We start from the raw sequence: 26,571 nt of genomic DNA, 5'->3' as shown, positions 1-26,571 counted from the left end.
CTAGGCTTTAGGAATTATATTAAATGACTTCTCCATTTTGAAAGAGATAGAGAATAAAATTTTAACCAACACCATATACAGTTTACTCTTGAACAATGTGGTTGATAGGGGCCGATGTAATAAAAAATCTGCATATAACTTTTAACTCCCCCAAAACTTAAATACTAAAAGTCTACTGTTGACTGGAAACTTTTCTGATAACATGCAATTAGCACATTTCATATGTTATATGTGTCTTCTACTGTATTGTTACAGTAAAGTAAGCTAGAGGAAAGGAAGTGTTATTAGAAAATTATGAGGAAAAGAAAGTACATATACAGTACTGCACCTTAAAAAAATTTGCCTATGAGTGGACCCATGCAGTTCAAATCTGTGTTATTCAAGGCTCAGCTGTAGGTTATTTATTACTTAACTTTCTGATACAATAGAATACCTCATGGTAGCAAAATTTAAAGGATGAAATGTATAAGAAGGGCATCTGTGCCAATGAAAATAACTTGGTACTGAATTGGGTGTCTGGTTGACCTTGCCAAATTATTCACGGTATAAAGGAATGCATGATAGTAGCATGGTTATTAATGTATTCATTTAGATCATTTGTAAAGGTGAACGTAATATAAGTTGTCAAATAAATGAGAAAAGAATATGACTTGGTATAGTGTCTGACAAATAATTGTCCCTTGATAAGTGTCAGTTTCTTTTTCTCCTTTTAAGTTATGTTGTTTAGTGTATTCATTTAGATCATTTGTAAAGGTGAACATAATATAAGTTATCAAATAAACGAGAAAAGAATATGACTTGGTATAGTGTCTGACAAATAATTGTCCCTTGATAAGTGTCAGTTTCTTTTTCTCCTTTTAAGTTATGTTGTTTAGTTAACAAAAAGGGGAATTTATAATATAGAAAAAGTAGTATAAGGCTTGCCCCAAAATAATAAACATCAAATTCAAGATTATGCTTATTTTTTGTTAAGGAATTGGGGATGGGGAAAGAAGGAACATGCTATCTGGTAGTGTCATACAGAGGGCTGTGTTTTTTATTTCTAATTGTTTTGTTTCTTATCTGGATAGTGGGTACACACATGGTCATTATCTCAGAATTTATATCTTACTGCATGCTCACAGTATTTTATAATAAAAACTGAATTATAAAAGTATCAGTATAGCTAGACATTTGTAAAGTAATATAAAGTTTGGGTAGAATAGAATTTAGCAAGCATCTGATATGATCTCTTTATTTTTATGATTGAGCAGCCTGAAGTCTAGAGAGCTAGGGTGATTTATCTTATGTCGATTGTTCTGCTGATATTAGAACAAACATTGAAGAGACCTAGTTTTGTTAGTTTAGAAATCCTGGGTAGGCCATGCTTTTTATTATTATGTATTTAAAAAATTTTTTTAAAGTTATTGATTTATTTTGAGAGAGAGAGCACACACAGGGGAGGGGCAGAGAGGAGAGACAGAATCCCAAGAGGCTCCACGCCATCAGTCCAGAACCCATGAACTGTGAGATCATGACCTGAGCCGAGATCACGTGTCGGTTGCTTATTAACCCACTGTGCCACCCAGGCACCACTATAATTATGTATTTTAAACTAAATAGAGCAGATGTTACTTGATCTTAGCCAAAAGTCAGAGAAGCGATTATGTATCTTTAAAGTGTGGTAGATTATACATTATTTCACCATTATTCTTTCTTCTTGTAAGAAGATTCTATATATCTATGCCTTTTGCCATGTGACACGAAGTATTTCCCACTGGTTGCTTTTTACTTCTCCATTCCTTTAATGTGTAACTTGGCTTTAACCAATAGACTGTGAGTGAGTGTGATGTATACACTGTATCTAAGAAATAGTTTTAAAACTCTCGTATATTGAATTATTCTGTCACTGTAGTTTTTTCCCTTTGCCACAAGATCTAGATTTGGGGTGGGGGTGCCCCTCCTTCAGCCTATGACCTAGAAAGAAAAATGTTATATTAACCAGTAAGATTTTGGGGAGTGGAGCTATTGCTGCAATATAATTTAGTGAAAGGTGGCTAGTACAGAAAGTAAGCTTTTCACTCTTTCTTCTTAGGTTGGGTCAATAAGAAAAGTTAGAGCTGTTTCCTGACATTTGAAAAATTTACGTCTTTCAACTTCTCATAAATCATTCTGGATGTTTAGCTCACCCAGGCAAACTATGAAAAATACATTTGGACAACTGGCTTAAATTCCTTAAAAAATTATTACATGGACTTCTGTAACTTTCCCCGTTCTCAGCATAGGTGGTAAAATTTGGTGAATGGGTAAAGCTAGTAGATAGGGCCCTGGAGGATAGGATAACTGGCTTATTTTCTTAGGGGATGTAATTTGATAATTGTATTCTAAAAGTGCATTTGTTGGATCAGGTCAGTCAGTTTTAATTTGCCTATATAACAAAATGATCCCCAAAATACACTTGGAAATGTGATTTTAGGGTATCTTGCATTTTTTTCCACATAGAATATCGTAGAATTTCTCAAAATATAGCAGTGAATGAATGCAACAAGTTAGTGACCAGTCTGGTTTTGATGTAACCAAAATTTCAAGAACATGATTTGATCCTATTTTGGCCAAAGAATTGTTGGTAAAACAAACTCCCTATTTCCTTTGTTGTTGATTATTTTTTAAAAATTTAGTTTGGGGATATTTCATCCAACATTTTGATACTCCAGCTAATATTAGTAGGTTGATGACAGGCAGAAGGGATTCTTTGTTGAGGTGACAAATATTATCTTTTGTTACTTTATTTACTGAATGAGTATTTGGTAACAGATTTTAGCAATTGATATATTTTTTAAAGATGGTAGGATAGCTATTGAATGTGTTTTATGCAATTGAGAGAAGAACGATAGCACAGTAGGACTGAAGAATTGTGAACCATAGGAGATTGTGGATCTTCAGATGAATACTGCCAGTGCTTTGTGAGTGACCGGGAGAGAGAACCTACAGAAAGCAAAAGAGTATGGAAATGTGATGTGGGATTTTAAACAGAAGTAGTGAAAGTAGTTCTACTAAAATTTTAGAAAAATAATTAACAGAGAGGAAGAGATACCCATTATTTAAGATAAAAGTTTAGAAAGTTCTTTATACTAAATTTGTACAGATAAGTATTAAAGTGGATGAACCATTGCATTATCAGGTTTACCAATATCACTAATAGACAGTAAAAAGTAAAGCAGATTTAAACATTTATTGTATAACACACTAAATATTCTTTATGATTTTATTTTCAGGACTGTTGCAGAATTCTCAAGGAAAATTTGGGAGTATGAAATAAAATCATGCATTTCTCAAATGAGAGTGGGTTCTCAAGGAATCAAGTGGCAGAATTGTGTTTCTAAGGAGGGTAGGAATCATGAGCATACAGTGATTATGTAAGAGTAAGCCATTATTAGTCCTATTGGCCAATATTTATTTAGTCCATTTAATGAAAACTCAAATTTTAATAAAAATTATTCCTAGCATCCCATTATTCAGAATAATGTTACAGTAATGTCAGTTAATAGCATGAATGCACTTAGAGTGCTTATGCCAAAGATAGAAATGTCAAGTCCACTTAAATGGCTTTGCTTCACATTTTACAAGTTACTGCTAAGTTTTATGTAAGTACACTTCATCAGGTATCCATAACTTTGAATTAGGATAGTGTTTGCGAATGTATGCATATGTTTTGATTTAACAATCCAGGTATTCCTATTGTTTTGTTAATTGATCTTGGAAAGCAGTAGTACAGACCCTTGTTTATTTATCAAAAAAACCCTGCAGGAGACCTCTGATTCAAACAATAAATCTGGGAGTATATTATGAGTATGTTTCAGTTTCATTGGATATGTTTCAGTATAATCGTTCACCTTTATTTTCACAGCGTTTGGATTCTTGGTTGAGCACTTGCCCTCATCTGCTTCCCTTGTTGCTGGGCAAGGTTTATGATGCTGGTGTCTGATTGGTTTTAGACAGCTATGGCTTTGAGCCAATCAGACAGTGAATTTCAGTTCTCTTTCACAAGGAAGCACTGAAGCAGCTGCTGATTTATTTTTCCTATGGGGAGATTATATAAACTAAGAGTATGGCTGCAGCAAGCTCCCTCTTGGGTATGTTTGAAAAATTACAAGATTCATCTGGAACTGAAGGAGGAAAAAAAGAGGTTTATTTTTAAAACTTGTTTACTAAGAAAATCTGATAGTTAATTTGAGAAAAAATATATTCAGATGACAGATAACCTATTTTTATTTTATAACTTTATGTTTAAAGGACTGCAGAAGGATGTAGTATAAGAAAATTTTCCCTTCAATTTACATGAATATTTACTGTACTGTAGTCCACACATTTGCTTTTTATTGCTTCAAAAAGGGAGAACTCATACATGCTGTGAAAGGCAGGCAGTTAAGGAGAAGAAAATGTAGTAATTGTACTTACAACACTTAATATAGGTTGTCAAGAGTCAGACATTTTAATTTCATTAGGTGAATCAAACTGAGTCAGTTCAGTGCAGTAGACAACAAAGCACTTGACGCTATCTGTAGTAAACCTTGGGGTCCAGAATACTATTAATTTTTGGAGTCAAATCTATAACAATAGTGATAGGTGGGTATGAAAATAATCTTGTCATTTGGATTTAAGGTTCTGCTGAGTTTTTAGTTATACCTGTTTTATAAATATTAAGGACTGTGGATTTTTTTAAAAAAAGAAATTTACTTTTGAATTTTACGGATTCTTACCTATGGTGAGAGAAGTATATTCTTGTTATGTATGGTCCATATTTGACTCATTCTCCAATTAGAAAATTGATTTCTATTTCTGGAAACATTCAGGGGTATTTAAAGGAAGATAAATTATAATAGCATGAAAGGTGTATGTTTATATTTATTTATGTGATATATTTAATATGTATCATATATATTTAGATTTTATATGCATTTATGTTCTAGATTACTTATATTAGACAAAGAACCTCACTAACATATTTCAGATCCAGGTTTTAACTATGTTTCTCTGACCTTATTGTCTGTCTCCTGTTGCTGGGCAGGAATCAGAATGCTGGCTACTGATTGGCTGAGTTTGTGAGCAGCTCTTGAACAGCCACTTAAATTCTTGAGCTTTTTGAGCAGGCAGATTGTAGGCTAAGACATTACAGCTTTTGGTAATACTTCCCTTTGTTGTTTCATAGCTATGATCTCTTTGCTAGAAAAAAGGGTAAAAGTTGTAGGTAGAAAGGGAACGAAGCAGAGAAGAGAATAACATTTTCATTAAAAAAAAGAAGAGGCTTTATTGGGCTTTTCTTAAAAATAATTCACCCAAAATTTGAAAATAATTCCAAGCTATAGATACTTATTTTCAGGTAACATACTCTTCTTGGTTATTTAAATATAAATTTCTCTGGTAAAGGTGAAGCCCTTTTTAATGCAGTAGAAAAAGAATTTATTAATGATGGTATTTTCCCATCTGAATATAAAGAATAGAGACCTTAAAAACAGTTAAGACTTTCTTCTTAATGAAAAAATATTTTCTAGAGAAAGTTCATATTTTACACATTTATTTCTAGATATGGCAGACATTTTCTACTGTAAAATATGAATGCTTTTTCCTGTGAAAATGAATTACAGTCATATGAAAGCTTCATGATTCTAGTGTTGCAATCTAAAAAAAGTAGTTTTTCTTTTGTAGAATAGTTTTGTGAATGGCATCTCAATTCCAGATGACGGTATTTAAACTGATCCTTAGAAATGTATTCTTCCAGTAGTACAGCCATGGAGACATGTTTGCAGGTAACACGTCCTTTTCAAATGTGTATCTTTCTTAAATATACTTTGCTTATGTAAAATAGGTTTTTAAAAAGGTACTGCTGATTGGTTTGCACAGATATAGTTGAACTAGTTTGAACTGGTTCATGCTACTTCCTTATGCTTTGTCTGTTTTTCATTACACTTAGAACCCTTAAAAGATCTGGTAAATGGCTGTAGTGTGCTCCCTTGTGGGTATAGATGGTAGTTATTTTGTAATTCTTTGTACAGTACTATATTATTACTGAATTGAATGACAATTTAATTGGTAAAACCAGCTTGCGTGGAGTATACTTATTTTTATTAAATGTTTTTTTGGTGGTAGCAATTTAAATGTAATGTTTGCATGTTGGGTTTCTAACTTATACACAAAATAAGTATTTAAGAGAACTTTGTCTCAGATTCTCTAGTTTATGCCTAAAAACACTGTGAATATACATAGATAATTACTAAGTGCTTAATATTTCCATATATCTCATTTAATCATGACTACAACCTCTCTGGCAGGTATTGATAATGATATGCCCTTTTTAAGATTGCTGAAACCAGTGTTAGTAAACTTGACCTGTGTCACATAGACTGGAATTCAAATTCATATTTTCTTTCTGCAAAATTCTTGTTCTTAATGGGGTGACTGAAAATTATGAGAATTCACTTTTTTTAGAGGAATGTTTACTTTTAATGCAAATTGCAATAACTGTCAAGCATCCACTTAACAGCTGAGAAATGTGGATATTATGAGGTCAGAGTCCAAAAGAATTACAGCTCAGTGTGTAAAAAATATTTAAAAGGTAACCATATTACTTAGGTTATAAATGTAATTATTTTCTATCTTTGAAGTCCGCAAGAAAAAGTAACTACAAAACTTGCATTGTATCCTCTTTGCAGAAAAATTTTCAGTTAGTATGAATTCAGAATGGGTAGTGGGGGGGAAAAAACTTGAAGTTTTAATGTTAGACTATAATGAATAACCCTTAAAATAGTGCCTATGAGAATTTTGCAGTGAAGTTTCTGTTCAACTGAAAGATAATTTTTCTGAATAGTTTTACTGAGTTCCATAATTAAAAGGCTAGGAAGATTTAAGAAATACATTATAAGTAATTGGCTTAAAGTGAACAAGTGAATGCAGAATGTACCACAGTCTAGAAGTACTGTAACAAAGTGGTAGGTTCTCAAGCTGTATTGACCTCTAGCAGATAGACAAGCCATTGTTTTATGCCCTTCTGCCAGAAGAACAATAGGACACCAGAATCAGACCTGTAATTGAACAAGTTGGATTTATTACTTGTTGCAGTGAGGGAGAATGCTCACCCTTGGGCAAACTGTGAGGCACATCAGTAAGGGATATTAGAAAAAAACCTAGTATAGGATTTGGGTTTAGTGTAGTTGAGCTTGGATTATTTGGGGAGAGAGTCTGAGGAAATAGAGCCTTATTCTAAATTGGGTGCTATCAGAAAGTGGGGGCAATTTGGGGTGCCTGGGTGGCTCAGACGGTTAAGCATCTGACTTCGGCTCACATCATGATCTTGCAGTCCATGGGTTCGAGCCCGGCTTTGGGCTCCATGCTGACAGCTCAGAGTCTGGAACCTGCTTTGGATTTTGTGTCTCCCTCTCTTTGACCCTTCCCTGCTCATGCTCTTTCTCTCCTTCTCTTTGAAAAATAAATAAACAAAATTTTTTTTAAAAAGTGGGGGCAATTCTATGCTTAGTCTGTAGGGAGGACAGACTACAGTTAGGATAAAGCTATAATTGATTAAAAAAAAAGTAGGCATCAATCATTTAATCGGAGAGGGAGAGGTTTGATATTTCATGGGTTGCACAGTGACCTTGCCTAATTTGGGTGATTTTATGTCCAGAGGAGAACAACATGGCTTAACTCTAAGCATCAAGTCAATTTATAACAATGAGGTCTAGCTGTGTCAGATAAGTTCCCAGATGTCGGAGGCTGCTTTTTTCTCCCTCTCCAACTGAAGCAAGTATATCTTACTGTCATTCCTACAGGTAATGGTGATGATAAATGAATATCCAAAATGAAAGCAATATTATTGCTTCCTGTGCCTCTTAGTCCTTAAAAGACTTCTGTTTTATTCCATTAGAGACTGGTTACATTGTTTTTTCCAGGCCCAAATTCTTGTACTCCTGCTTGCCTTTCTACACTGGCTAGATGTTAACATATAAATGGTATTAGAGAACATCCTTGATTTGGTTCTAATCTTATTTCACCATTAAGTATGATATCTGTAGGGTTTTTTTTTTGTAGATAGGTTTTATCGTATTTGTTTCTTCTAAGTTTTTTTGAGAATTTTAATTTTGAGTTAACGTTGAATTTTGTCAAATGAATGGTCTTGTCTGTTGATGATCTGGTGTTTATTTTCACTCTCTATTCTGTTTATGCAGTGAATCACATTCTTTGAAGGTTTTTTTCCCCCTTTTGTTAAGTAGGGAATTTATTGTCTCATAGTTCTAGAGGCTAGAAGTCTGAAATCAAGGTGACCCAGGGCCCTGCAGGAACTAGGAAATAAAGATGTCCCTCCTACCTGTGACTTGTGACAGCCTAACTCCAGTTTTTACATGGCTCTCCATGTCTCTATATTGAAATTATCCCCTTTTTATAAGGAAACCAATCATATTGGATTAGGGCCCACCTACTGACCTTACTTTAACTTGATTACCTTTGCAGAGACTATCTAAATAAGTTCACATTCTGAGGTATTGGGGCTTAGGGTTCTAATAAAGTTTTGTCAAATGGATACCTTGATTGGGCCTGAGATAAAGCCATAATGCTTCATGACTCACTTAATCTTCATTGCTTGATGTTGTTTTTTTCTTTTTTTATTGTGAGACCAACCTTGTATTTTTTAAAGGAGCTTCACATAGTCATAATATATTTTTTAAAGAAACCTCTAAATAACTCACATGTGAAAGAATAAATCCCAGTGGAAATTAGTATTTTAACAGAGTAACAATGAAAATATGATACATCAAAATATGAGATGCAGCTAAAGCAACGTTAAAAGGGAAATTTATAGCTTTATGTGTATTGTAAAAGAGGAAAGATAGAAAATTAGCAACGTGTGCTTAACATGATGCAGAACTGCCTGACTGTTTTCCAAAGCAGCTACACCATTTTATAATCCTATCAGCGTTGTATGAAGGTTTCAGTTTGTCTGCCTTATCAGTGCTCCTTATTTTCTTTGATTATAGCCATCTTGGTGTGTGTGAAGTGGTATCTCATTGCAGTTTGACTTACATTTCTCTGATGACTAATAATGTTGAGCATCTTCTCATTTTTAGTGCTTATTGGCAGTTGGTTTATTGGCAATTTATATGTCTTTTAGAGAAATGTGTATTCAATTCCTTTGTCCATTTTTAAGTTGGGTTATTTTTGTTGTTATTCAGTTGTAATAGTATTTAATACTTTTTAAATGCAAATCTCTTAGATACATTACTTGCAAATATTTTATTTATAAATATTTCCTATTGTGAGTTGTCTTAGCAAGTGAGTCATTTTTCCCCCCTAATACTTCCTAATAATTGATCTTCTATGGACTGTACCTGTCATTAACATTATATTACATAAATCCAATTTATATGAAAATAAATACAGCAAGGATTATTATGCTTTCTATGTGTTATTATTTCAAAATTACATGAAAGGCTGCTTGCTTATAAGATCAATTTGCAATTTGTTTATGATTAGGGGTCTTTTGTTTTTAATTATTAAACTCTCTTTCTTTCTCTTTTTAAAGATTCAAAATGGATAGTATAGAAGAACCTCAGAAAAAAGTCTTCAAGGCTCGAAAAACAATGAGAGTGAGTGATCGTCAGCAGCTTGAAGCAGTGTACAAGGTCAAAGAAGAACTGTTGAAAGCTGATGTCAAGCTGTTAAATGGCAACCATGAAAATGGAGATTTGGACCCAACTTCACCTTTGGAAAATATGGATTGTATTATTGACAAGGAGGAGGTGAATGGCATTGAAGAGCTTTGTTTTGACCCTGAAAAAAGTAAATCAGAATGGAAAGAAACCTCCTGTACCTTAAATGTTAATGTAAAAAATCAGCAGGATGATGACTTAAAGCATGACTCTTTGTCTCCTAATAATATAGTTCCTGAGCTTGTGTGTAAACTGACTGCTGAACCGTCTTCTGATGAGCCAGCCTCCGTTGATCTGGCTATGGGAGATCCAGCTGCTGGAGATTCAGTCCCTGAAGATCTAACCTCTGAAGTATTAACCTCTGGTGATCCCACCTCTGGTGATCCCACTTCTGGTGATCCCACTTCTGGTGATCCCGCCTCTGGCGATCCCACCTCTGGTGATCCCACCTCTGGTGAAATAGTCTCTGGTGAAACAGTCTCCAGTGAAACATTCTCTGGTGACTTGGTCTCTGCTGAATCGATCCCTAGTGAATCAGTCTCTGGTGAGCCAGTGTCTAGTGATCCAGCCTCTGATCATTCAGTCTCTGGTGATCTGTCTTCTGGTGATCCAGCCTCTGGTGATCTAGCCTCTAGTGATCCGGCTTCTGGTGATCAGGCCTCTGGTGATCCAGCTTCTGGTGATCTGGCCTCTGATAAACCTACATCTGATGAACTGACTTCTGAATCAGCCTTTGATCCTGCCTTTGAACCAAGTTCTATACCAGGTTGTGAAACTGTCCCTGAAACTGACATTACAGAGCTTAGTGGCAATAAAGGTGATGATTTTCTTGAAAAAAATGGAGATAATGAAAAATTAGACCAAATTTTCTCATTTGATGAGAAAAATAAAGCTGATGATGTCAATGGTGATGAAGAAACTCTAGAAACAGATGATACAGTTGTTTGTTCGGATCTACCTCCTGAAAATGAAAAGAAGGTAAAGGGAGATACTGTCACAGAACCTGCTCTTGGAGAGGAGGCTATATCTAGCAGCATGGAAATTGACCAAAGTGAAAAGAATGAAAATGAAAATTCTGCAGACCTTGCAGAAACCATTAGTGAAAATGTTACAAAAGATGACAAAAATGAGGTTATCTTGGAAAATACAGATTCTATGGAGACAGATGAAATTATTCCTATTTTGGAAAAGCTTGCACCTGCCGAAGATGAACTTACTTGCTTTTCTAAAACTTCTCTTCTTCCAGTCGATGAGACAAATCCAGATTTGGAAGAGAAGATGGAAGGTTCTTTTGGTTCACCATCTAAACAAGAAAGTAGTGAGAGTTTGCCAAAAGAAGCCTTTTTGGTCCTCTCTGACGAGGAGGATATTTCTGGTGAAAAAGATGAGTCTGAAGCTATATCACAAAATGAAACATGCTCTCCAGGTAAGCGTACTACTTAAGTTTTATAAAGATTTTGATTAGGTTTGATAAACTGCTTAATAAAGCATTCTTAGAAAGTCTAAAATTTTTTTAGTTGCAGAGAAAGTTGAGAGTGATGGTGACTGGAATCATCTCTTCATAGATCCTTAACACAATTTGGATTTACCGAGTATCTACTCTGAGAGCAGTCGTGTGTGAGGTGACAAGAAGGGCGTGAAATAACTGGAAAATATGGCTCTTGCCCTTACAGGGCCTGTTGTCTAGAAATAAAAAGATGAGATGGACAGATAGAATACTGTGAGATGACAATTTTAAATCAGTGCGTAATTGATCAAAGTCCTAACAATTGCTTTTTCTATCACTTAGCAACCAAGTAACTTAGAGTCTAAAAGCAACTGCTTGAATTTGTTTGCTTCAAGTATAACAAATCCCATTTTACAATTGATTTTCCCATTTTCAATATTCTTTGTCTGGAAAATGACACCACCATTGCTAGAATCCAGAAACCTTGAAGCCTCATACTCTATTTGTTAAAGACTTCATCTGTTTGCTTTCTGAGCCCTCTTGATTCCACCAACTTACTCTTTTTCCCTGTGTCTTCTGAATGATCTCTCTGTAACTGAAATCTTTTATTTGATTTCGTTCTTCTCTTCTGTTGGATCCCTGTTACCTTTAGGTTAATTTCAGACCCTTCATATAAAAGTATATAAACTTCATAATTTGTTCAGAAGCCTGTCTTTCCATCTCTTTTATAATTCCTAGAGAAAAAGGAAAGTGATAAAAATTCTGTTTTGCTTTCATGGTCAAACTCAAATATCATTTCTGTTTAAAACTTCTCAGTTCTTTTCAGAGTGGCATGTATATCATGATGTCACTTTCTTTGCCTTAGAACTCTGTGAGAGGAGTGACCTTGTAGCATTAAACACAGTATTTGGTTTCTAGTTTGTTCAAAAGAAAAAACAGAGGCCTAGGAGACACTGGGGATGTTTTTTCCCCAATAGATAATACCAGGATTTGGAGGTAGAGATCTTTATCTTATTAAAAAATGACTTCATTTCCAAAGAGTATTTATTCATTTATTAAAGCTGTATAGAGAGACAGGCCAAGCTCTTCTTGGTTCTGGGGACTTAAAGATGAAATTTAGTACTTGCCTTCAGGATGCAGACAAGAATTCATTCACAGGACATTAAATACAATACTGTGAATACAGTTAATAATGTTACATTGATACTCTGCGAGTTTATAGAAAGGTAACTGTATAAAAACATAAATGTATTTAGGACAGCACTTTTCTTGTCACTGCATAACATGGGGTTTAATCCCTCTTAATTGCTCAGGCCAAAAATCTTGGAGCCATTCTTACTTTTCTCTGTATCCCATATTCCATCAGTCCATCAGGAAATCCTGTTGCCCCTACCTTCAGGATAGATGTAGAATCCAGACTCTTATCATCCATTATCATCACCCTTGCTCTGAGCCACCATCATCAGGTCAAAATAATGCTTGGGTCTGTGCTCAGTAAATATTTATGGAGTGAATGAATAATTGATAATATAAGAGGTGTATTATGGAAGACCTTGGTTACATTGCTAAAGCATTCTAACAGTACTTGGGAGCCATCAAATGATTTCAAGCAGAGAATGACATGATGAAGTTTACATTTTGGAAAGATAAGTAAGTACCATGTTTAGGGTGACCTGAACTCATTCATTCAGTAAGTGTTTATAGAGAGAGTGGTATTAGGGTAAGTCCTTAAAAAACCTTTTGGAAGACTATGTAAGAAAGCCATAGCAAATTATTGCATGTTATTATTTCATAAATTTATACATTTTACCTTTATATTGGGATTTGATATTGAGAACCATCCTTCTCACTCAATGCTATAAAATGCCAAGACATGTGTGTTTACATGTGTGGTGACTTACTTTTAGACTTTTGTCTTATTTTATGCTATTAGCATCATAAGTGTAATGATAGATTTAATTTCTTAGCTAGTAAGTAAACTTTTATTTCCTGTTCTCCCTTCCCCAATCCCCCAAGGAAATTTTGTATAGAGTACATTGAAGTATATTTTCTTCATTAGTCTTAAAACTGTACCCTATTCTCTTCACATGGTAGCGGAATCTGTTACGGTAGTTACAGTAGTCCCCTTTTATCAACGGTTTCACTTTCCATGGTTTCAGGTTTTTCAGTTTTAGTTGCCCACAGCCAACCATGGTCTGGCAGCAGATGATTCCTCTTCTGACTTCCTGTCTTTAGTATTGACTTTCTGGGTTAATGGTAGTCCCAACACTACATGGCGATGTCTGTATCATTCCCCTCACTTCATCTTATCACATAGGCATTTTATCATTTCACATCATCAGAACTGCATACAGAACAATAAGATATTTTGAGAGAGACCATATTTATATAACTTATTACAGTATACTGCTATAATTATTATTAGTTATCATTAATCTGTGCCTGATTTATAAATTAAATTTTATCATAAATATGTATGTATGGGATAAACATGTAGGGTTAAGTACTATCCGTGGTTTCAGACACCCACTGGGGGTCTTGGAAAATAGCCTCTGCAGATAAGGGGCGACTATAGTACATGCGATTTTTGTTGCTGTGCACCTTTGGAGGTATTACTTTCATCATTTACCAATTCTTGACTAATTTTTAATGTTTTCAGAACACAGAGTTATAAATTGGAGGACTGAACTCTGGCTCTTCCCTCTAGCTACTAATATTTATGTGGTATACTAATTTGAAAACATAAACCTTGTCATTTCAAGCACTTTTTTTAGCAAATTTGTTTTAAATATAACAGTTATGATGGCTTTGAGCAGCAGCAAAAAATAATGAAAGATACCAGAAAGCAAAAACAAAAGCCATTTTAATTTTATAATAGTAAAAGAAAGACCTAAAAAGTATTGCAGATATACTGAGTAGGCCTGAAGACACTATTATTATATTGTTGTATATTACTATGTGATAAATGATCCTCATTAGATTATTAAAATCATAATCTGTTTATTAAGAAGGCAAGGAAAATAAAAATTTATCTCTGAAAATTTATCTCTGAAAAAGTTCAAATAGCCCTAGAGGAGGTGTACACATTAGTTTATCTTCCACTCACCCTCTATGTTATGGACTCTTTTTTTCTCTAGCTCCTGTTCCATCTCTTTCTCCTCTTTCAGAGCCATTCTTCACATTATAGTAATAGGCTAGCACTAATTTTTCTTCTCCTACTTACTCTTTAATTGAATTTGATTTTGATCTTGCTAGCATTCCTTCCTAATTGTTATTAGTGATGTGATATTGATGAATTTATCGAAAAGGAAATACAAATAGCCAATAAACATAAAGATTTTCAACCTCACAAGGCATATCAGCAAAATGTGGCATTATTGATAAAGTGAAATTTGTTCTTTGGGTGGTATCATAATTTGGAAAATAAAGACTCTATAAACCTTCATCTCAAGCAGTCTAGTTACTCTGTGTCTCTGGAGACTGGGGACTAAGAAACTCGGGAATCACCACCCTCAGTATTAAAATCAGGAGGATTTGGAAAACTAGATATAGAAAAGTATGCTTTGTAATGAGTTTGTGATCTATAAGGGAGCAAATTTTCATTTCATTGAAACTGGAGTTGAAGGATGGTATCCTAAAATATTTCTAATGAGCATGATAAATGGAGTATTAATTTTCTAATGCTCATTTATTTTATTTTTATTTATTTATTTTTAATATTTATTTTAAAGCTTATAAATAGGTTTGGTTGGGGCACCTGGCTGGCTCTGTCACTAGAGCAAGTGATATTTGATCTCGGGCTCATGAGTTCAAGTCCCACATTGGGTGTGGAGCTAACTTAAAAAAAATAGTTTTAATAATCTTTATGTGCTCTGTTAACTGTTTTGTTTTGGCAGTAGTCATGGTTTCCAGCTTTATTGTTTTACCTTAGTGTGAAAAAAATATTCTTAAGGGCCTTAATAAGTTCATCAGTGATCCTGTTTTCACCTAATAGGTCTTCTCAGTCATTTTAGCCTTGACTTCTACCATCAGGGTTTGGGCTTAAAACTTACTGTTTAGAGAAGAAATGCCATATCAAAATCTTTATATAATGCTGTATTTTTTGTGATTACTTATTTAATTTTGGTTGCAGAATATGGTGAAACACTGTGCTTTATTGAAACCCCCGGGGAGCCAGTTGCAGTGATGTAAGGAGGAAAAATAGAAACCCAAACATGTTAGTGATTTGTTCTTCTTCCCCATTTGATGATTATGTTAGTTGCGGAGATATCGATTGATTAACTAAAGACCCTTTCTGGTACCTCTGGGGTTTTATTTGTTTTAACAATACATCTGTATAAACATCTTTAGCAGAAGCATTCTTTAGTTGTTATATTTTATTATATGCCTTGTGAAAATTAACCTTTTTGTACATTGGACTTTTCTCATCTATACTATGGCAGAAATAATGTATAGGATTATACTGAGGATATGAAGTAATGTACGTCATGCACTTGTTTGTTGGCACTGGCATCAATTAAGTTAAACTTTCATTATCTTTAGGGCAGGTTTTCCATTTCCATTTTATGAACTATCTCATAATCATTAAAATAACTTAATGATTTAATCTGTCTCATTGAAATTTGAGTTGTTTTGAATTTGCTAGTACTTTGTAATTTTTTTAATTGTCACACTACTATAGTACTTTAATTTTGATACTTGAATGTAATGGAGTCTAAATGCCTTATAATAATTTTCACATTTTATTAACCTACTATCGACAATAAGTTACTAAGTAAGATTCTTTGTTTAAAAATTTATACTATGAGTTTTTTTTCCACATTAAGTGCTTTTAAAACTGGACTTTGTCATTCTATGCTCCCTTTCTATTCCTAAAATGTCACATTTTGAGGCTGATTTTGAGGCTGTTTATTGACAGGATAGTTAATATCAAAAATGTAAATTACAATGAGCTGCTGAGTGCTAATGGAAGTAAGCTTACCTTTTTTAAATTTTTGTTACAGTAGAAGTAGAAACTAGCGAAAAGGACAACAAACCTGAGGAAGAAGAGCAAGTAATAAATGAAGATGAAAGGCCTTCTGAGAAAAGTAAGCATGTACAAAAACCTTGACCTAGTTTAAAAAGCTGGTGACTCATTGTTTCTTCTTTAAAGCTGTGAAATATACTTTAATTTCCTTGAGATGATTTAAAAATTTTTCAGTTTAAGTGAAACACACTTCAGTCATTTTGTTGATAGCTAACCCAACGATCTTTGAAAGTATTATTTCATATACTTCAGTGTTTTATTTTATTTATACTTTTCATTGTTCCATAAGAAAGATTTAAGCTTACTATTTAGTAAAGTACTATCTGAATGTCTGAGATAAATTGTTTTAGATTTCTATTTAGAGCATGGGACTGTAATAATTTTGTCAGTAGTGATATAAATGAATGAAATTATGTGTCTTAGTCTTCTTAAGGTTCTTAAGCTTCATGGGATGTGGAATTGATGGAATGTAGTGTCATTTGGTTTATAAGATTATCATCAGGTTAGAAGTCAGGAAACCTAGGTTCTGTATCTTGTCATTCTGGTTTCCATGTATGACTGTAAAAGTTATGATTACAAGAGAAATTGTAGAAGAGAATGAATTTTAAGAGTAGGCACATAGTCATATGGATATAGAGAAAAGTGGAGAGGGATACTTATGATGACATAAGGACATTTCCATTTAAGTGGAGATTTTAGTATTTATACTTTTAATATATTGAAAAAAGAAACCAGATAATAAAATTTGCATATGATCTCATGAATGTTACCAATATTTGAAATATAAATTTTCTAAATGAAGACCTTTGAATGTCTTTATCAAATTTATAATGACATTAATTTTATTTTTATTTATTTGAAATTCATTAGGATATGTTAAGAATAACTGTTCAATCTTATGTTATTTTCCTAAAGCTAATGATTAAGTAAGAATTTTTCTAAGTTTACTGAGAAAAAGAATCTACTGAAAAGGAAGAATTAAATAAAGCTATGCACAGTTGTTAGAAATCTGTGACATGAGAATGAATAATATATTTTGTTAAAGGATACATGTGCAATATAAAGTTTAGGAAAGGGAATAAATATGAGATGATTTCTCATATCTCATATTCATATTTTAGGTGATTCTCAAGGAAAGAATGTTTTATGTTCACATTGTACATTGCTTAGCCATTGTTCAGTATATTGAAAATCATTTCAAGCTCAGAGCTTAAAAGCTACATACTCACTTTTTTTTTTAAGTGTATTTATTTTGAGAAAGAAAGAAATACACGCAAGCTACAGAGGGAGAGAGAGGGGCAGATCTCATGAACAGTGAGATCGTGACCTGAGCCTAAATCAAGCGTCAGATGCCTAACCACCCAGGCACCCCTACCTACCCACTTTTCTACTCTCAAAGACAATTCATAAAATAACTGATTGAGAATGGTATTGTTGTGATAGCTAAAATAACAAATTTCTGAGAATGGAAAAGAGGCATTAAGGTCAATAATAAAAAACTGACTAATCATGCTTTTTGTTCTCAGGTGAATTTTCCAGAAGAAAGCGTTCTAAGTCAGAGGACATGGACAACGTACAGTCCAAACGTCGTCGATACATGGAAGAAGAATATGAGGCAGAATTTCAAGTGAAGATTACAGCCAAGGGAGATATTAACCAGAAGCTACAAAAGGTGTTACAGATTATAAATTAAAAACCATATTAAATAAAAAACATGACCATTTTTATTATACGAGGTTTTTGACATTCTGTATTTAACTGGCATATTTAGGTTTTTCATAGAACTTGAAGAAAGTAGTTAAGCTTATTATTTGTTTTTAAAGAGTTTTCAGATTTTATTTTTTCTTCTATATTGAACTTTGTCCTAGTGGAAATATTAGAGTCCTACATGTTACAATTTTAATCTTTCTTATAAGCTGGTTTCATGGTTGTAAGTTCCTGTATTATAAATCTTTGTTATATACTTTAGGCTTAGTATTAAAAATGTTAGGGCCTTAGAATGATAAGGGAAAGGGAGTAATTAAATATGGATTTTGGAAATGTCCACCACAACTAGAGTTAGAAATACTGAAAATCCATAGCATTTAATATATATTTCAAAATGTTTTAATAGATATTTATGATATGCCTTTTTAAGAGGAATATGAAACTCAGGTGAAATTAATTTTTTCAGGTCTTGGAAATTTAATGATGAAATTATAACTAGTCTAGGTTTTAGATTACTGTCCTTCCACTAAGATACAGTATAAATATACACATTAGAAAAAGGAATAGCGAGGCAATAAAAGGTGGCTCTTTTTTCTTCCAGCTTTTTTAAATTTGTCATATGGAGCTAATAATGCTTCCGTAGTCTTTTTCATAGAGTTGTTACAAATATGAAGATAGGTGAAAGAAATTTGAAACTTCTATTTGAGACTTCTAAGTGTACTGAGAATTTACTCCTCTGGAACAGTGTTACTCAAGTATGGGCTGTGGACATATACCATATATTATTCTATTTATTATGGATCCAAAATAAGATAAATATGTAGATTGTGAGTAGGCATTCAGAAATATTTTATAGAAATTTCATAGTGCAATGACATTCTTAGTGTCTCAAAAATTATCATCTGCAACAGATTAGAAATTTTAAAAACTGGTCTTTTCCTTTAACTAATTTCCTTTGAATCACAGTAGAAGTTATGAGAAATAAATAGTAAAACTTAAATTTAAAATTATTTATAAAATTTCACCCTCTGGAAATTTTCTATTTTTAGTATAATTCTATCATAGCAGATATTACATATGTAGAAGTGGAGGCCTTCAGCAGATGACATTGGGTTATGAATGCCAGCATATTTTTCAGTACACTAATCAATACATCAGCACCGTCTTATTAGTACTTAAGAATATGTACCGTTTGCTGCTTGCTGAACTATCTACTTTGCTGTAACAAAGAAATGTGTTATCTCTTTAGGTTGTACAGTGGTTGCTAGAAGAAAAATTGTGTGCACTACAGTGTGCTGTATTTGATAAGACTTTGGCAGAATTGAAAACACGAGTGGAAAAGATTGAATGTAACAAGAGACACAAAACAGTTATTACTGAACTACAGGTTTGTATACCGACTTGAATTGTATACTCGTGTCATTATTTTTATTATTTTTGAGGGCACATTTTTAAAATATTAGAAGTAAAAGGAGTCTCCATTTGTTTGCTAAGGCTGACATAAAAAATGTACCATAAACTGGAGGCTTAAACAACAAATGTCTCATAGTTCTGGAGGCTAAAAGTCTCAGATCAAGGTGTTGGCACAATTGGTTCTATTTGAGGGCTGTAAGAAAATCTTTTCCATGTGTCTCGTCTAGCTTCTGACAGTTTTGGCGTTCCTTGCTTGTAGAAGCTTCATCCTGATCACTGACTTTGTCTTCACATGACAGTTTACCTGTGTGTGCCCCAATTTCCCCTTTGTACGAAGAAACCAGTTGTTTTGGATTGGAGACCACCCTACTCCAGTATGACCTTATCCTAACTAATAACCTTTGTAAAGACCCTGTTTCCAAATTGAGTCACATTCTGAGATACTTGGAGTTCAGACTTCAATGTATCAACTTTTGAGACACATATACACAGTTCAGCACATAATAGAGTTTCAAGACCTATCTTAGTGGTTTTTAAGTATTTTTTAGTCACTGAAGAAAGGTTGGTAGTATCTAGCATGGCATAAGTACTAAATAATATTTATTGTAAGTGATTCTTTTTATATTAATCCACTTCCTGCCACGGATCACACGTTATGAGGATATTAGTTAACTTATATTTGTTAGTAATTGCTACTTCCTTTTTTATTAAATATAACTGTATATTAACATGCAGTGCCAGAGCTTCTAATTGACTGAAATGAACACATGATAACATGCTGTAGTAATTCATTTTATTCCAAGACTAAGAAATTAGAAATTTTTATCAGTACATTTATTCTGTCATAAGTAAATGTGTGGTTTCTATTAGGCTTTCTGAAATTGGAGCATAGTCTACAGATGATGAGTTTGCAAACCACTTATAGAGGTTTATTTTACAAATGAGGTGGGGCATCTGGGCAGTCATTTGGTTAAATGTCTGACTGATGATTTTGGCTCAGGTCATGATCTCTCTGTTCATGGGCTTGGTCGCCATGTTGGGGACATGGAGCCTGCTTGAGATTCTGTCTTTCTGCCCTTTCCCCACGTGTGTGCTCTCTTTTCTCTCTCTCAAAAATAAAGAAATAAACATTAAAAACAAACAAGTGACAGCAAAGTAGTCCATGAAAATAGAGTCACTGTTTTCTAGTTATCAAGCAAATTGCATCCAAATGTGACTGGAATTTATGTTCTATTTCTTAGCCTAAAATTTCTTTTCTTGGTTGAAAATTGTTAATTTTTATTGAGGTTAGATTTTTTTTAGTAATAAGATCTTTGTAGTAATTTTGTAATTTAGAACAATACTAGTCCTGTTTCTTCCTTTAGCATGTCTTTCTAATAGTGATAGTGTTGTTTAATTACTAAACTTTATTTTACTAATACTGTTGAGAATTTTGAATTAGACCTTTAAAATGTTTGAAGATTTACAAAGGTGATTTCATTGTTTCTCATTCTGTGGTTTTGGAACATGAGATTTTGACTTTCATATTCTTACGTAATGTGCAAGTCCAGATCGCTCAGTATTGAATAGACCTTTACCCTTGGTGTTTCTTGGTAGCCTCAGACTCTGAATTTTTGCAACACCAAACTAGTCTTTCTTCCACAAACCCCCTTCCCATTGTTCCTCTTATTCCTAATTCTTGAATTCTTAGAAAAATCTTCAAAGACTTTCTTCCCATTTTTCTTCTCATTGATAGTTTTTGAGTTCCTAGAAATAGATTTCTCTCAGTTGTTTCACATATACAGTGAGTTGTCAAATTATAACTTTTTAATTTCTATCTTTGGGGCATTTGAGTGGCTCAATCAGTTGAGTGTCCAACTCTTGGTTTTAGCTTAGGTCATGATCTCACAGTTCATGGGTTCAGGCTCCACATCTGGCTCTGTGCTGGTGGTGCCAGAGCTTGCTTGAGATTCTCTCTCTCAGTCCCTCCCCTGCTCATGCTCGTTCTCTCTCTCTCTCTCTCTCTCTCTCTCTCCCTCCCCCTCTTTAAATAAACATTAACAAAATATTTTTTAAGGCCTATCTTGCTTCCTCTCACTTTCCACAAGGTACATGTCCACTTTTATGTGGATTTGTTTCAATAAATATATGTACAATACTGTAAATGTGTTTTCATTTTATAATTTCCTGATTATAGCAACAAGCTTTTACATGATTACTCTGGTTCTACCTATTAAGTCATTGCTGGACTTCCCAACCATTGTACTTATCTTTCTAAAATAATGTTTGTTTCATTCACCTCCATATAATCCAGATTCCTCAGTTGAGTACTACTATTCTTATTTTGATTTTTAATTTTTGGATCTCTTAGTTTTTGATCCACTTTTCCTAATACCTACCAGTTATTTCACTGTCCTACAGAGTATCAGTGTTCATAGTATTTTTATTTTAGGTTTTCAGCTTCATATGGTTTCTCCCATTTACCCGCCTATAATGATCTACCCTTAGCCATGCTATTTACTTAAATTTTACTGAGCTCAATTTAGTACCTGTTTCTTTCTGTGTTGTTCGGATATTTAGTTTTTTATGGAAGTAAAATTCAGATAATAAAATAACTTTTAGTCTACAATTCAGTGGCATTAGTATATTCACATTGTTGTCCTCTCTATCTAGTTACAAAACATTTTCATCAACTCAGAAGAAAACTTTGCATCCATTAAATAGTCATTCCCCATTTCCTTTCCCCCTACTCCTTTTCAACCACAAATGTGCTTTTTGTCTTATTGATTGTCTCTATTTTGCATATTTCATATGAACAGAATCATACAATATATGACTTCTTGTGTCTGGCCCCACTTCAAAATAATGTTTTTGAGGTTTATATACAATGTAACGTGTATTTCAGTACTGTAGTCTATTTTAGGCCAAATAATATTTAGTTATATTTGTATGCTGTTGAAAGTGTTTGTGTACACTGAAAAGTAGGGATTCAAGATATTAAGTGTAATCTCTAGAGTAATCACTTAAGGAAAAAGCTAACACACACACACACACACACACACACACACACACACACGTACATACATATATAATGGATGTATATTATGGGGTGCCTGGGTGGCTCAGTCGGTTAAGCGTCCAATTTCAGCTCAGGTCATGATCTCACAGCTCGTGAGTTAGAGTCCCGCATCAGGCTCTGTGCTGACCCCTTAGAGCCTGCAGCCTGCTTTGCATTCTGTATCCGTCTCTCTCTGCCCCTCACCTACTCACACTCTGTCTCTCTCTCTCTCTCTCAAAAATAAACATTAAAAAAAAATCTTTAAAAACAATAGGTGTATATTATATAAATGCTTGATCCTTGAACAATACAGAGGTTGGAGTGCTGAACCCCTCCCCTGGTGCATTTGAAAACCATGTAGAACATTTGACTCCCTCAAAACTTAACTACTAATAGCCTGCTATTGCTCTTAACCCTTGCTGCTGAATTTTTTATTTCAGTTATTATACTTTCTGCTGTAGAATTTTTACATGTTTTAGTAGTAAGAAGAATTTATAAATTTTACATATATAAATTTTTAAAGCAGGCTTTATGCCTAAGACAGGGCTTGAAATCATGACCCTGAGATCAAGATGTGAACTGAGATCAAGAGTCAAATGTTTAACTGAGTGAGCCACCCAGGCACCCCTTTATTTTCAAATTTTTATTTAAATTCCAGTTAATTAAAATATAGTGTAATATTGGTTTCTGAGTAAAGTTTAGTGATTCATCCCTTACCCTTACCCTATATGTTCATGATTTTGTATCTTCAGTTCCACATATGAGTGAAATCATTGGTATTTGTCTGACTGACTTATTTCACTTAGCATAATACACTCTAGTTCCATCCACATCATGGCAAATGGCAAGATTTCAGTCTTTTTAATGGCTCAGTAATATTCCATTGTATACAGACACCACATCTTCTTTATCCATTCATCAGCTGAGGTTGCTTTAGTTTTTCAAGGTCTTCTTTGGTTCCAAGCAAATTTTAGGTTTATTTGTTCAGGTTCTTTGAAAAATACTGGTGGTAGTTTGATAGGGATTGCATTGCATGTGTAGATTGCTTTGGGTAGTATAGACATTTTAACAATGTTCTTTTAATTTATGAACATGAAATGTTTTCTCATTTCTTTGTGTCCTCTTCAATTTCTTTCATAAGTGTTCTATAGTTTTCAGAGTACAGATGTTTTATGTCTTTAGCTAGGTTTATTCCTAGGTATCTTACTGTTTTTGGTGTAGTTGTAAATGGGATCAATTCCTTGACTTGTCTGTTTCTTCATTGTTGGTGTATGGAAATGCAACAGATTTCTGTACAGTGATTTTATGTCCTGTGACTTTGCTGAATTTGTGTAGCAGTTCTAGCAATTTTTTGGTGGTCTTTTGGGTTTTCTACGTAGAGTATCGTGTCATCTATAAATAGTGAAAGTTGGACTTTTTCCTTGCCAATTTAGATGCCCTTTATTTCTTTTTGTTGTCTGATTGCTGAGACTAGGATTTCCAGTACTATGTTAAATAACAGTGGTGACAGTCGACAGACACCCCTGTCTTATTCCTGACCATAGAGGAAAAGCTGTCAGCTTTTCCCCATCCCGGATGCTATTAGCTCTGAGTCTTATGTACATGGCCTTTATGATGTTGAGGTATGCTCTCTCTATCCCTTTCTTGTTGATGGTTTTTATTAAGAATGGATGCTGTATCTTATCAAATGCTTTTCTACATCTGTTACAGGATCATATGGTTCTTATCCTTTCTTTTATTAGTGTGGTGTTTCACATTGATTGATTTGCAAATGAACCACCCTTGCAACCCAGGAATAAATCCCACTTGGTTATGGTGAATAATTCTTTTAATGCACTATTGGATTCAACTTGTTAGTATCTTGTTGAGGACTTTTGCATCCATATTCATGAGGGATATTGCTTATAGTTTTTCAAGTGGAGTCTTTGTCTGGTTTTGGAATCAAGGTAAGACTGGCCTTGTAGAAGAAGTTTGGAAGTTTTTCTTCCATTTCTGTTTTTTCGAACACTTTGAGGAGAATAGGTATTAATTCTTCTTTAAATGTCTGGTAGAACTCCCCTGGAAGTCATCTGGCCCAGGACTCTTGTTGTTGGGAGAGTTTTGATTATGGATTTAATTTCTTCGCTGGTTATGGGTCTGTTCTAATATTCTGTTTTTTCCTATTTTAGTTATGGTAGTTTGTGAGTTTTATCCATTTCTTCCAGATTGCTCAGTTTGTTGGCATATAATGTTTCATAATACAATAATTGGCTGTATTTCTGTGTTGGTTGTGATCTCCTCTTTCATTTATGATTTCATTTATTTGGGTCCTTTCTCTTTTCTTTTTGATGAGTCTGGCTAGGAGTTTAACAGCTTTTAAAATTCTTTCAAAGAACCAGCTCTTCATCTTGTTGATCTGTTCCTCTGAAGTTTGTTTGTTTGTTTGTTTGTTTGTTTCTCTATAATTTACTTGTACCTTAATGTTTATTAGTTTCCTTCTTCTGCTGGCTTTAGGCTTTATTTGCTGTTCCTTTTCTAACTCCTTTAGGTATAAGGGTAGGTTGTGTATTGAGACTTTTCTTGTTTCTTGAGGTAGACCTGTATTGCTGTGTACTTCCCTCTTATGTCCACTTTACTGCCTTCCAAAAGGTTCTGGAGTGTTGTGTTTTCATTTTCATTTGCTTCCATATATTTTGTTTTCCTTCTTTAATTTCCTGGTTAACCCATTCATTCTTTAGTAGAATGTTCTTTAACTTCCATATATTTGTGGTGTTTCCAAATTTTTTCTTGTGGTTGACTTCAAGTTTCATAGAATTATAGTCTGAAAATATGCATGTTATGATCTAAGTCTTTTTGTACTTGAGGCCTGATTTGTGATGTGTTCTATTTTGTGTTCTATTTTGATTTGTGATGTGTTCTATTTTGGAGACTGTTCCATGTGCACTTGAAAAGAAGGTGTTTTCTGCTGCTTTAGGATGAAATGCTATGAATATATCTGTTAAATCCATCTGGTTCAGTGTATTATTCAGAACGATTATTTTCTTGTTGATTATTTATTTGGATGTTCTGTTTGTTGCTGTTATCGGGGTGTTAAAGTCACTTATCACTGTTAGCAATGATTTTCTTTATTTTTTATTAATTGATTTGTATATTTGGGTGTTCCAAAGTTGAGGGAATAAATATTTACAATTTTTAGATTTCCTTTTTGGAGAGATCCTTTTATAATGATATAGCGCCTTTCTTCTTGTCTCATTACAGTATTTGGTTTAAAATCTAATTTGTCTAATATTTGTATGGCTACTATGGCTTTCTTTTGATGTCTATTTAGCATGATAGATGGTTTTCTAATCCCTTTCTATCTGGAGGTGTCTTTAGGTCTAAAATGAGTCACATCTAGGAAACATTGGGTAGGTCTTCTCTTTTTATTCATTCTGATACCCTATGTCCATTTACATTCAGAGTGATTATTGATAAATAAAGAATTTCATATAACTGTACTACCTTAAAAGTTGTCATTTCTGGGGCGCCTGGATGGCTCAGTCAGTTAAGCCTCCGACTTCGGCTCAGGTCAGATCTCACATTTGTGGGTTCGAGTCCCACGTCAGGCTCTGTGCTGACAGCCAGCTCAGGGCCTGGAGCCTGCCTCCGGTTCTGTGTCTCCTTCTCTCTCTGCCCCTTCCCTCTCATGCTCTGTCTCTCTCTGTATCAAAAATAAATAAAACATGAAAAAAAAGTTGTCATTTCTGCAGATTTTCTCTATTCCTTTCTAATCTTTGTTGCTTTTGGTCTTTCCCATTCAGAGTCCCCTTTAATATTTCTTGTAGGGTTTGGTTTAGTGTCAAGCTGCTTTAGTTTGTGTTTGGGAAATTCCTTATCTCTCCTACTCTGAATGACAGTCTTGCTACATAAAGTATTTTTGGCCACATATTTTTCCCACTAAGCACATTGATATATCATGCCACTCTCTTCTGGCCTGCCAAGTTTCTCTGGAGATACCTTCTGCTAACTTGATCTGTCTTCCCTTGTAGGTTAGGGATTTCTCTTCCTTTACTGCTTTCAGGATTCTTTCCTTAAGTCTCTGTTTTGCAAATTTTAGTATGATACATCTTCATGTTGGCCAGCTTTTTTTGATTTTAATGGGAGTTCTCTGTGCCTCCTAGATTTGGATGCCTGTTTCCTTTCCCTGATTAGGGAAGTTTTCAGCTGTCATTTTTGCTCAAGTAGACCTTCTTTCCCTTTTGTCTTACTTCTTCCTCTGGGACTCCTATGATACAAATGTTATTAT

General features: G+C 33.9%; 1 protein-coding gene across 4 annotated transcripts in view; it reads left to right on the top strand.

The window, feature by feature from the left end:
• ATF7IP (activating transcription factor 7 interacting protein) overlaps nt 1–26,571 on the top strand; it is a 117,039-nt gene that overhangs the window by 40,105 nt on the left and 50,363 nt on the right. The window contains exons 3-8 of one of the 4 annotated variants that reach the window (XM_029954954.1): nt 3,255–3,395; nt 5,686–5,786; nt 9,551–11,103; nt 16,128–16,211; nt 17,677–17,822; nt 19,107–19,244. In XM_029954954.1, coding sequence (XP_029810814.1) covers nt 9,558–11,103; nt 16,128–16,211; nt 17,677–17,822; nt 19,107–19,244 — 1,914 coding nt within the window. In that variant the 5' untranslated portion in view covers nt 3,255–3,395; nt 5,686–5,786; nt 9,551–9,557. Of the gene's footprint in view, nt 1–3,254; nt 3,396–5,685; nt 5,787–9,550; nt 11,104–16,127; nt 16,212–17,676; nt 17,823–19,106; nt 19,245–26,571 lie in introns of those variants that run through there. The other 3 variants (XM_029954956.1, XM_029954955.1, XM_029954952.1) reach the window with 3 other exon arrangements.

The sequence above is a fragment of the Suricata suricatta genome, chromosome 10 (assembly GCF_006229205.1).
Source record: "Suricata suricatta isolate VVHF042 chromosome 10, meerkat_22Aug2017_6uvM2_HiC, whole genome shotgun sequence".
NCBI classification, from domain to species: Eukaryota; Metazoa; Chordata; class Mammalia; order Carnivora; family Herpestidae; genus Suricata; species Suricata suricatta.
Note: the sequence above shows the minus strand (reverse complement) of the source record. Positions and strands in the feature narration are given on the sequence as shown.